The sequence below is a fragment of the Vidua macroura genome, chromosome 2, assembly GCF_024509145.1.
Source record: "Vidua macroura isolate BioBank_ID:100142 chromosome 2, ASM2450914v1, whole genome shotgun sequence".
NCBI lineage: Eukaryota > Metazoa > Chordata > Aves > Passeriformes > Viduidae > Vidua > Vidua macroura.
In genome coordinates, this window is record NC_071572.1 from 75976491 (window position 1) to 75988884 (window position 12394).

Genomic DNA, 12394 nt, shown 5'->3' on the forward strand with positions numbered 1-12394 from the left:
TTTTGCAAAAAGGACATCCCATTTTGGGGAGAGATAAGGATTGTACATGGCTGTTATAAATAAATACAGACAAACTTTATGGAAGGAGTTTTGGAAGAAGTCTGTGATTAGGTAGTGGGGAACTATGCAGAGCACCCCTTTTCCTTGTGCCTGAGCAGAGGGGTTGGTACCCAGTGACCAAAAGCTAGGGCTGATTGATAGAGCAGTGATAGAGAGGTGCTGATCTCTCTCTGGGGGGCATTGAGCAATTGTTCCCTGCTGTTGTCTGGATTGCTAGACTCACATCTCTGCCCTGGAAGCAAGACGCTTGTCAGGAAAGAATAATTAATCCAGAAACACGCGGTGCTCTGCCAGGAGACCTTTTTTTTAATTAAAAACTGATCTGATAAAGTCTTCTGAGAAATTGGTGTCTCTGACAAAATCATGAAATGCACAATTTTGTATGTTGAGGCTTTGTGGTCGGGGTGCTCTGGGTAGGGCTCAACCCCCACAGCTGTGCACACCCATCTTGCAGGGGGTGTCTTTTCCTCCTTTGCCTCTGAGGGCTGTGTTTTTTTCCCGAATGAGTTACAAATTTGTTGAGAAGTAGGGCACCAGTTATTATCTGCTGCTACGCCTGGTTTGGTGTCGTTTGGCCAGCATGGGGGGTAAATGGGAGTCCCAGCCCCGGGGGATCACCAAGGTACACTTGGGCTCAGAGGTGGTTGTCTTCAGCCACGATGTCTTGGTGCTGTCACTCAGATGCTGCAGAGGAGGATTGAGTGTCCCTGGGCAGACCGTGCCCCGTCTCACTCCTGCTCTGCCTGTCCTCCAGAGCCGGTGGGGAAGGATGTTTTCCTCAGTGAAGCCATACGAGAACCAGCGCTACGCCTCTCTGAAGAAGGAGTGCCAGCGGCGGAAGCAGCTCTTCGAGGACCCGCTTTTCCCCGCCAACGATGACTCACTCTTCTACAAGTCAAGGATTCAGGGCATCCAGTGGAAGCGACCCAAAGTAAGTGCACCCATCCCCTTGCCCCCCAACACTGCTTTTTACCATCTCTGCTATCAGGCGTTCCTAAAAATGCACAGTGCACCCTTCACCAAGGCTGTCAAGCCCCAGTCAACATCTCCTCTCCCCAACAGCATTTATTTAACCAGACCTGATACTATGAGCCTCTAAGTTGCCAGGAAGACCTGCTGCACTCAGGTCCAAGCTTTTCTGCATCCAGTGAGGTCCAAGAGCAAAGGAGGCTTTTCTGTGACTCAGTTTCCCTATGCATAAACCAGAGAGACGGTTTGCAGCTGGGTTCGTGTTGTGTACTCCTGTAAAGCTAGTGGGTCCAGCAAGGCAGTGTTATCTCTGAATCACAGAATGATTTGAGTTGGAAGGGACCTTAAAGATCTAGTTCCAATCCTCCTGCCAAGGGCAGGGACACCTTCCACTAGAATACTCTTGGTGGTCCTTTTGGAAAGGGAAAAGAACATAAGCTTTGGGTAGGCGAGGCGATTTTGGCATCTTTGGTCATACCCATCCTTCCTCTTCTGTGCAAAAACCATGTCCTCTGCCTCTGCTCCATGCTGCTGTGTCTGTCATGAAGGCAGGTTGCAGGAGGCTGGGGATGACATTGGCTGTCCCCGGCCTTGCCAGTCCCTCTTCTGCTGTCCTCAGTGCCAGCCCAAAGGATCCACATCAGGACCTGAGGGCACTATGGGGAATTTGTATGTCTTGTTATGGCTGTCCGCTTGGAGTTAACCATGACAGCTTCTGACTGCCATGAAGCACAAGGAGTCCCAGGTAGCAGTGATAATTGTGGCTGGGGAGTCGCAGTATCCCAGCATCTCAAACACCTGGGTTTCCTTCCTTCCCTGTGGGGAGCAGCAGCTCTCTCTGCCCAGTCTGTGCTTTTCCTCATGTGACTTGGTGGCATTTGACTGTTGTAGGGTTGCCTGAGCTGCCGTCATCGTCTTCGCCCCTGCTGACAGTCCAGAAAATCAGATGGCTTTCCACAAGACAGTGCTGTGTCTGTCTGGATGAGAGCAGTCTGGAGGAGGTGCACAAAAGGCTTTGTGTGAAGGGAGAGATGGAGCTGAACTGACTCTTGTTGTGTGGCCAAAGGGGCTGAGCCCCACAGCATCCCACTGGGCTCCTTGTGGGAGGAGGCCTCGCTTCCCTCTGCTCTGCCTTTGTGTCTTCCACTCCAGCTCTGCCTGAACACCGGATTTGTGCAAAGCCCTGTGTGTGTTTTACTTTATTCCCCTTGTCTGCTGGAAGGAAAAGAGGCATTGTGCACAGCTGCCTTCTGAAGACAGGGCCGACCACAGTTTGGTCTCACTTTTGGGGGCCAACATGAACACACCTTGCACCTCCCATTTATACAGCAGACAGGTGATAGCTGAGACTTTCTAAACAACTTTCTCTGGGACTAAAATGTGGGGATGTATTTGAGACCCCTTGCTGATTTGCAGTCAGGTCGTACACATTACTTCAGCCCCATGTCTAAAGACAGAGGGTTGGATCCCTTTGCAGAGGGACAAAGATTGCTTGTGTTCTGCTGAGCATCTCGGAGCTTTTCTCCATCTGCTTTTCTGCCTTTCATCTCACTTGCAGCCCTTGGTGTTCAGGCAGATATTATCCTCTTGCTGCCTTGCTCTGTAGAGCATGAGGTCTTTCTAAGAAAGCTTTCTGAACCTCATCTGCAAGATGTCATGCTCACCTAGTCCAAACCCATTCCTGCTGAAGCACAGAGTGAATTCAGACTTCTTCCAGCCACCCAGCTCTGCAGTTTCATATGACCACAGAACTGGGTAGGAGGGGACCCTTAAAGCAATTAGTGTAGAATGTTGAACCAGGGCTCTTTCTGGCATGGGCTGTCAGTGAGAATGAAGGCTGGAAGTGGGTCCCATGTGCCAGCAATGGGACTTAACAAGACATAGAGGTGGTCCTTGTTTTACTGCCTCTGTACCAGATAAAGGGAATTTTGACAGCAGTTTGGGAACCACAAGAAATGCATGCTGAGCAGTGGCAGACTCATGATGCCCGTGTCTGATAGGATTGATTGATCAGACCTACTCAGCTGTCTTGATCACAAAACCACCATTAAAAAAAGAATTTGAGCTCACACCTGCCCTGTTTGTTGCTAAAGTTTCAAGAAAACCTCTTTCTTAAAAGCATTTCTCTATGTTCTTTCTCTCAATTGTTCATTTCAGCAAAAGTAACTCAATTTCACACAGAGAATTGCTTTGTGCCAGCAGAAAATGCAAAATGACACTTTTAGTTGCTGGACCTGATTCTGCCTGAATTCATACTGGCTTTCTAAGGGAGAGAGTCCAGTAAAAATCCCAGCATCTTTTGCAAGAAAGCAGTCACTATCAGCTTTTCCAAGTTAATGCAGGATTCAGTAGAGTCCAAAATGTCCATGAGGCTTAAATCAACTGTTCTGCTTGTGTGCTACTGAATGGCATGGTGCATTTATTAAACCACAGCATCTTGTTTCTATTACAATCAGCAAATCTTATCTTAGGCAATCACAGTTAAATCTCTTTCAGAAAAAAAGCAAGTAGTGATACTCTCAGCTTTTGGCAGATGCTGTTTTGAGGATTTTCTTACCAAGAATTGGAGTCCCTAGTCCCAGGGATAATATTTACAGGGAAGGGGTGATGTGTACACACTTTTATCTTTCAGGGCCATGGTCGTGGGTTGTTCTGGAGTGTTTCAGCTAAAACTGTGATAAAACATAAGAGCTCATTGTGTCTCTAGCTTTGCTGTGAGAACAGAGTGAGTGGAGAATGGAAATAAAAGCTGTCCACTATTAAAAACAACCACTTGCTTTCTCAGAAAAGTTGTCACTTGTGATCTACGGAAAGAAATCAGACACAGGAGATAAATTGTGACCTGAGAAGCTGTAGCTGCCCTATCCCTGGAAGTGTTCAAGGCCAGGTTGGATGGGCTTTGAGCAATGTGATCTAATGGAAGGTGCTCCTAGCCAGAGCAGGGCAATCAGAGCTAGGTGATCTTGAAGGTCCTTCCCAATGAAAACCGTTCTGTGATTTTTTCAGATAAAGCATTTGCATGTGAAAAGCAACCACAGTGAGTTCACTGGGGTGCTGGGAATGCACTTTGGCAGAGGCAGGATCTTATTTCTGTATACTTCCATGGTGCTAGTATGGATCTAAACAGTCTGTCCTCCATGTGTGCATCTCTACCTTCCCAGCTATTCTTCCAGCATCCTCTCTGTTTCTCCATGCACTCCCAAAGCTTGAGGCTGCTTTGGCAAAAAACCCCAATAAAACCCCCAATCTCTGCAGTGCTTTCCCTTTTGTTTGAGGTTTTTCTGGGCAGAGGGGAAAAGGAGAGGGTAAGGAACAGCTCTGGTCCCTTCCCTGGTCAGGCTGTTTTGCTTCAACTTCCTCCTGCATCCGGCACTGCAGCCTTTCCTGGAACAGGCTCAGCCTTATTATTTCCAGCAGGGTGTCCTCCCTCCCTCCCTGCTTTCCTTGGCCTCCAGCCCTACTCTGGATGCCAGATCTTTGCAGAGGGAGCAGCTGTTTGAGCCCTCTAATCGTGTTTTGGCTCCGGTGGTTGTTTGCTGGATGCCTTCGTGATGCGGCCCGGCAAAGCCAGAAAGCCAATTACTGGAGTGTTTCGGAGGGAGGGAAGCCACAGCATCAGCCTGGGCAGGGAAGGGGGTCCTGAAGAGCCCTGTTTAGTGAATCCACTTAAAAACAAAGCTGGCTGCTCGTTGCCTAGTCAAAACAGATTTTGGAGATCACTCAGGCAGCATCAGCAGCTCCTTTTGGCAGCAGCACTCGGCTGTTGCATTAGAAATGAAACAGAACTTTTGAGCTTAGCCCAAATCCCAACACCTTGCTTGAAACTTCTTTCTCTTGTGCTCTGTATGCTGCTGTGCAAAGGAGAGGGAAATCTGTATCCAGGCAAGTAGTACCACTTCCAGTGAAAATTTCAGCCTGATTCTCAAGCTCTGAGTTTTGCCCTCCCCTTTTGGGACAGGAGTGCTGGCAGCGCACCTTTGAAGTGAGAGGTTTGGTCTGTGCATTGGGTGAGCTGGTCTGGATGCCTGGGAGGTGGATAAATAAGAAGGAGCGGCACAAAGATGAGTAGAAGGGGATGGATGAGGTGCAGGATGCATGGCAAAAATAAGGGGAGATTTGGGGCATCTGCTGTGTCTGTTGATCCCCTGTAGAAAAAACGATGATGGTGTAAGGTAGAAGCGACTCATCTACCCTGTGGGGAAAGAGTTAATCTCTTCTAATCATCGCTGTCCCAAACTCTCTTCTTGAGTTCTTCCAGTGATGCCATGGGATTGCTACAGCCTTTGATCAGGATCTGTCTTTAACACCTCTGGGCCTTACCCAGCGCCTGTTTACTCTCTGCAACAAGAGGGTCACTTGGTTCAGGTTCAGCCCACCAAGCTGTGACCTGCTGCTGGGATGGGTCACCAGCCAGGACAAATTTGGGCATCACTGCACCTGTGGGAAACAAATGAAGCCTGGTGGATGTGGCATTCACAGCTTCTCAGGACAACCTGGTCCAGTGTCTCACCACTCTCACAGGGAAGAATTTCTTCCCAATACCTAATCTAAATCTGCCCTATTTCACCTTAAAGCCATTCTCCCTTGTCCTGTCATGCAGGATACATTATGTCCATTGTCTCCTGAACTGGATGTTGTTGTCTTTGGAGGAGGTGCTGCAGGATGGGAGAGCATAGCATCTCTTAGCTCCACTCTTCTTTACATTATTAAGCACTTAACTCTTTTCTCTTGCCGAGTGAGGTTTATACAGTCAATCCCCCTGGGGGTTTCCTGGAAGGGGAAAGGAGTCAATGAACTAATTCACTAAAAGCAGGACCAGCACTTCCCTGCCCACAAGTTTCTGCATTAAAAGATCTTTCCCCCAGTGTGTAGTGCAGGCTGGGGATCTGGCAAAAACACAAGAATGAAGATAATGGGGAGGACAGAGGTTAGGTTCTTGCAGTTCTTTGCTCTCCAAAGCTCACCAAGAGTTTAGCAGGGAGGCACTTACCTTGGCAATGGCAATTGGGTACAAAAACCTTCTGGTGTCCCACTTGGAGGTGTTTCTTCCAGAAAGACTAAAATACTAACTTCTGTGCTCCAGAGGTGTCTTTACTCAGCTTTTTGCAGTGTCTTGGCCTGTCTCTCTCAGTTTTGGTCTCTCCCAAAGAAAGCTTGGGGTTAGTGTTGGCGCTGAGGCTCCTCTATGCTTCTGGATTGGCTGAGGGATCATCTCCTCTGAACAGAGTCAACAGACTCTGCCTGGGATCCATCACAGGGGTTAAAATCCCTCCATACCTTTGCATTTCTTGTCTTAAGAATTTATGAGCCACTCGCCTGTTAATTTATCTGCTGTTTTCAGTAAAACTGGAGCTGATTGCCAGTCTGGCTGTTCCTTGCCAGGAAAGGATTTGGTCATCATTTAATGCAATCTCTGAATTGACCTTGTTTTTACATTTTTAAGCCATTCATAGGCTACCCTGTCCCTCAAGGATGAACAAGAGATTCATTGTTATTATTTCTACTTATTTTAAAAGGTCTCTGCTCCCATTAGATGCGATGCTGACCCTGGCTGCATTCCAGCAGGTCTCGCCAGATCCTTCCAGGGCCACGGCCTCATGGTGCCAGGCAAGCACATTTTCCCCCTTAGCCCCAGTGAGGACTGGAGTTGATAAGCTGCTTGGCACTAGTGCAGCCTTTGATAAGAAATTTCTAGCCAGTCTGCTCTGTCCTCAGCATCAGAAGGACATGGCCTTAAAAGCAAAAGTGACAGTAAAATCCCTGGATGAGATTCATTGCGTGCTTCTCTGTGCTTCTTAGTGCAGCTGCGGGTTGGTGACAAGAAATGATTGTGTTGGTACTGAGGAAGACAGAACAATAGCAGAGGGTGTGGCAGAAAGGAGTCCTGGGCATCCACTGCCTCTGAGCTCCGTGGCAGGGAATGTGCAAATCCTCCCTCCCAGACTGGGCTCTGGGGTCCTGGAGGACACACTCGACCTGTGGAGCAACTACAGAGCTGCTTACCACAGAAACACAGAGTGATTTGGTTTCAAGATCACCTCGTTCCAATCTCCTTGCCATGGGAGAGACACCTTCCACTAGACCTGGTTGCTCAGTGTTAAGGAAACTTCCCTGTCCAACCATCCAGGAGCCACTCTGGCAGTCAGACTCCCACCACCTGAGCTGGGACCAAAACTCCTTTGTAGTGGGCAGCTCCCAGGAAACAGTGGGTGCCCCACTTGACTCCCTACACTCACTCAGAGTAGGTTTCCTTACTGTGACCCCAGCTTTCCTAGAACAGAGTCTCAGAAGTCTGGATCAGTAAAATTATTTCATCTTGGTGCAGTGATGGAAAAATTGCCTGAGCTGGAGGGACTGAGAGGAGGGACCCTGAACAAAGGAAACCTTAGGATTTTATCGTCTCACAGTCCGAGCATGGGAAAGCCTGGAGAGTCTCCTAGTGTCTCCTAGGTTCCCTTGCAGCTGCTCACCGAGATACCTACACTGAATATGTTCCCCACCACTCAAAGCCCTGTCCAACCTGTCCTGTGAATGGGACATCCACAGCTTGTCTAGGAAACTTGTGCCAGTGCCTCACCATCCTCACAGGAAAGAATTTCTTTCTATTATCTAACTTAAACCTGATTTTATTCAATTTAAAGCCATTTAAGCTATTCCTCCTCGTTCTGTTACTTCATACGCTTGTCAAAAGTCCCTCTCCAGCTTTCTTGGAGGTTCTTTAGGCACTGGAAGGAGATCTAAGGTCTCCTTGGATCCTTCTTGTCTACAGACTGGACAACTCCAACTCTCTCATAGTAGAGCTGCTTCAGCCCTTAGAGCATCTTTGTGTTCTCCTCTGGAATTGTTCCAACAAGCAAAGTCCATGTCCTCCTTATGGTTGGGTTCCCAGAGCTGGATGCATGCTCTGAATCAGCCAAGGCTTTTAATCTTGGTGCAATCTGGGAGTTTCTGCACTGCCTGTGAGCTCTAATCTTTGAGCCTTCAGAGAGGATGGGATTTTGGGGTGATTTGCCTGTGTTAAGGGCAGGCGTTCCTGCTGAAGCAAGACTTGATTAGGCATGGTGCTGTCTCTTGCAGAAGGAAAATAAAATACAAAGAGTGTGAGTATGTGTGTGAGTGTGTAACTGTGAATGTGTGAGAGTGGAAATATAAAACAATGCTTCTTTGATATTTCTGGATCTTTGTGAAGAAACCACTGCTCAGTGATGCATTCCCCGGAGTCCCCATCCAAGGAAGAAAACGATGAACAAACCACCTTAATGGAGAGTGGTCGTGGATGGTTAAATTTTGATTGTGATCTGATACAAATGCCACTGACAGAGTTAGATAAGAATTAATGTCCCTTCTCCCAGTTAGCAGAAGCTCATGACTCCACATCTCTAGAGGGTGGTTTTCTCATAAACCAGGATTCTGTTTGTAAAGCTACACCCAGTGTATGAATAACCAGAATAGGCGTGGGCTGGAAGTAGTTTCTTTAAATGGCTTAAACTCATGATAACCTCATTTTTCATCATCTTTGCATAGTCAGGGATTAATTTAGACTGTGGTGAGGTCAAGTCCTGTTTTTGAATGGAGGTGCTATGAATGGGATACAATCACAAACCAAAGGGTATTTCCTTGCCCTGGGAGAAGGAAATGGAGAGAGTATGGCTCAAAGGGGTGTGGGAGGTGTCCCCACAGAAAAGCAATTTGGAGATTTTGATCTGAGATACACACAATGGAGTGTGGGGGTAGTTTTCCTTTGCAGCTTTCAGTTCTTCTTTTCCCATCAATAACTTGACTCTTAAGTTAATTAAAAGCAAATAAACATTACCAACAGAAAACCTCTGCACAATTTAGATTACTAAATCCTATTTTAGAAGACTGGCTTTCAGTGGGACACAGGATTTGGGATTCAGGCAGGGCAGCTGCTGAATTATGTTGCTTGGAGGCAGAAACAGTGCAGCTGAGCTCCTGGCCACATCAGCTTGCTGCAAGATTTCACATTAGCTCTGTGATGAATGGCTGGGTTTGGCCCATTCCTCCTGAAATACTATAGTTTTTCACAGCACGACTTACTTGGATAGGCTTCTCCCTTTCCACCAGCATTGTCAGAACCCAAAGTGTCCCTCAGACACTCTTGGATGTTCCGGGCCCAGGTCAGAAGCATTTGAGACCCTGGCATGCAGCCGGAAACTCCTGTGGCTTTGAATCTGATCAATTTATCAACCTTGAACAATTTACCAACCTTGCAGGAAGAACAAGAAATCACAAAAGTTTAGATATTATAATAGAAGTAGTTACAAAGTGAAAGGTAGGATTTTTGAGTGCTGTACAGGGGGGTTTTAGGCCTTGTACAGAGGGGTCTGAGTTTTGTACATGGGGTTCAGAAGTTCTAAGATGGAGGGATTTGGGTGTGCCCTGTCCTCCTTCTTTCTCCTTCCTATCCTCCATGTTCTTGGTGATGTTGGCACTCACAGATTGGTTTAGAGTAGTAAGCCACTGTTCAATATAGGTAATAGGCATTGGGGAAAAACCATAAACATTTAACACATAATGTATGATATAAAAGATGGCACCAGCCCCCTGGGCAGTCAGAGACAGTGTCAGTGCGTGTGTGTGTGTGTGTGTGTGTGCCTTTGTCTGGCCTGCTGAATGGACTGCAGCAGTTCAGGAAGAAAATCTTTTAGATAACATACAATAAACTACCTTGAGACCAGACAACTGAAGACTACTGAGTCTTTCTTTGAAGGCTCGGGTTGGAGGAGAGACTTTTCCACCTCTCGGGGTCACCGCAATCTGGGGGTGAGCCCTGGCACAGCATGGCCCCACCTCTGCATCCTCCAGGGTGGGTACTGATGGCTCAAAAGTGATGCAAGATGTGGAGCATCCTCAGGGCTCCTGCCCATGCTTTGTGGTCCCTCACTTGTACCTGCATGACTGTGATCCTCCAAGTCTGGGACTCAATGCATATAGTTTCAGGCCAAAGCAGTTCCTCTGACTGAGGTTAAACCTCACAACTAAAAGTGTTGGAGCAACTGAGAGCATGGTGTGCCATGTGAGAGGACAGGCTTTGGAGTGTGGGTGTTTTTTAAACTCACAATACTGCCAAACCAGGGTTGATTCACCCTGCAAGTCCTTCCCAGGGGAAGGTAGTCAAAGGAGATCTGTAGGAGAGCTCAAGACTGGGATATGATGGAGGATGGGGGAGCTTGGGTGAAGGTGGCCAGCAGCACTGTGCTGAGTCAGAGAGGTGTATCTGTCAGAGGGTGTTAAACAGCCTTGGGAGCTTATTTTTTTCCTCTTCCTTGCATGTCATCTCACTGCTCTGAGCATCCCATCCCCCAGTTTGTCAGTGAGCCATGTGAAGATTTTCCTGCTTTGGCAGTGACTTCTGCAGACTTCAGGGCTCTTGGTATCCAGGGAGTATTTTTTTTTTTTTTTTTTAGTGGTATTGCCACCAGACAAAAGCACTTGCTGTGGGAGAGATGGCCTGGAGAGGGCTGCGTCTGGATGTGTGGTGATGCTGAAAGCCAGGCTGTGCCAGCCTCTGCATCAGTCTTGGCTGGGTAGAGACTGAAGAAGTCCTGGGTGGAGTAAAGGTGACACTTCCCAACAGTGCATTCCTGGAAAGGGCATGTGGGAGGAATGACAGGTCTGGGGTCTCTGTACTTGTGCCATTGTCCTTCCAATGCCTCTCCATCTGCTCCTGGGGAAGTGCAGTACTCTCACAGCCTCTTGTGTCTCTCCACCTCTCATTGCTTTATCCTGTTTTGGGTGTCTTTGTACTTTGGATACCCGGAAGATAAAACTGCAGAGGGACCTGTCAAGGTCCTGCAAACTGACCTTTAGATCTTGTTTGCCTCTGTCCCCGCTCTTCCTGGTGCCAAAACAAACACTGCTCCCACTCTTCCTGGTGCCAGAAGAAACACCATTGCATGATGCTGTGGTACACAAACTGAGTCACAGAATTTGTGGGGAGCCTGTGTTTTTGGATGCCTCCCTTCACAAGCAAGTCCTGATTGCTGTGGGTGGAGTGTCCAGTGCCCTCTGCATGGTGAGGGAGCTGATAACAATACAAATGTGTACACACTGAGATACTGTGAGTGGATTAGATTAGGGATGCCTGACTGAGGCAATACAAACCCCCACAAACAGTTCTGTAGGGTGTAGATACTCCCAGCCAAGCCTACCCTCCTTCCATGTGTGTGAAGGCAATCTGCCAAGTATATATATTTTTCAGTAGAGCCTGTAGTGACAGGACAAGGGATAATGGTTTTAAACTGAAAAATGATGCATTAAAAGTAGATATAACAATGGAATTTTTTTATAGTGAGGGCAGTGAGACCCTGTCACAGATTGCCCAGAGAACCTGTGGCTGCCACATCTCTGAAAGTGTTCAAGGCCAGGTTGGATGGGGTTTGAGCACCCTGGTCTAGTGGAAGGTGTCCCTGCCTGTGGCAGGGGGTTGGAGAGGTGATCTTTAAGGTCCCTTCCATCCCAAACCACTGCACGATTCTATAATCCTATATTAATCCATCTGAAAGCATAGACACCCCGTATTCTAAATTCATCCCATTTCTCTTTCCTTTGTCACCCTGGTGCAAATTTTATTACGTCCCTTTTTGCAAAATCACATCCCAGTTGCAGATATCTGCAGCAGGGCAACACAGGGACCTCTGCTGTGTCACCATTGCTTGCCATGTTTGGGGGCCCCTTGCTCTCTTGTCTGTGTGAGTGACATTTAAGACAGCATCCTTTCAGTTCCCAGTTGTTCAGAAGGGAGGGAGGGAACACAGCCATGCTAATAGATTATTTTGCTGATTTTGCAAGTCTGAGTGAAGGCATTGTTCTGAAACAGACAGGCTCTGCAATGAAATTAGACTAGTCTGTTCCTTACAAAATCTTGTTAGCAAAAAATGGTCCTGGCATGCTGCAGATGTTGTATCTCCCATGGTTATTCCTCCTCCTGCCTTAGCTTTTTCCCTCCCCATATCTGGTTGGACATGATCCAGATCCCCAGTGAATCTGAATCTCAGAAACCTGCACCAGGAAACATGTATGGTAAAACAGTCACCAATTCTAAAGCAAATTAGAGAGTGATTTTCTACTTATAACCCTGTGTGGAATTGGACTGGCTGGAGAAGGTGAGGAAGATACTTTCTGCTTTAAATGTATTTGGAAGAAAATCGTGTGCCTTTTGAGAAAGTATCCCAAAAGGGAGAGCAGAGGGAAAGACCACATGCTTTTGGGTGGAAAGCAAAGGAGTACAAGATAATTGCTCTGATTGGGTATTTTTTTTTTTTTCCTTAATGAACTGCAAAAACCCAAAACCAAGAGGGAGCAAACTGTCCCAGTCTGGGCTCTCATAAGCCAGACCTCTGCA

General features: G+C 47.4%; 1 protein-coding gene across 1 annotated transcript in view; it reads left to right on the forward strand.

Moving 5' to 3' along the window:
* Positions 1-12394, forward strand: part of CAPN5 (calpain 5) — a 51631-nt gene that overhangs the window by 14625 nt on the left and 24612 nt on the right. The window contains exon 2 of the mRNA XM_053971522.1: positions 815-991. Coding sequence (XP_053827497.1) covers positions 830-991 — 162 coding nt within the window. The 5' untranslated portion in view covers positions 815-829. The remainder of the gene's footprint in view (positions 1-814; positions 992-12394) is intronic.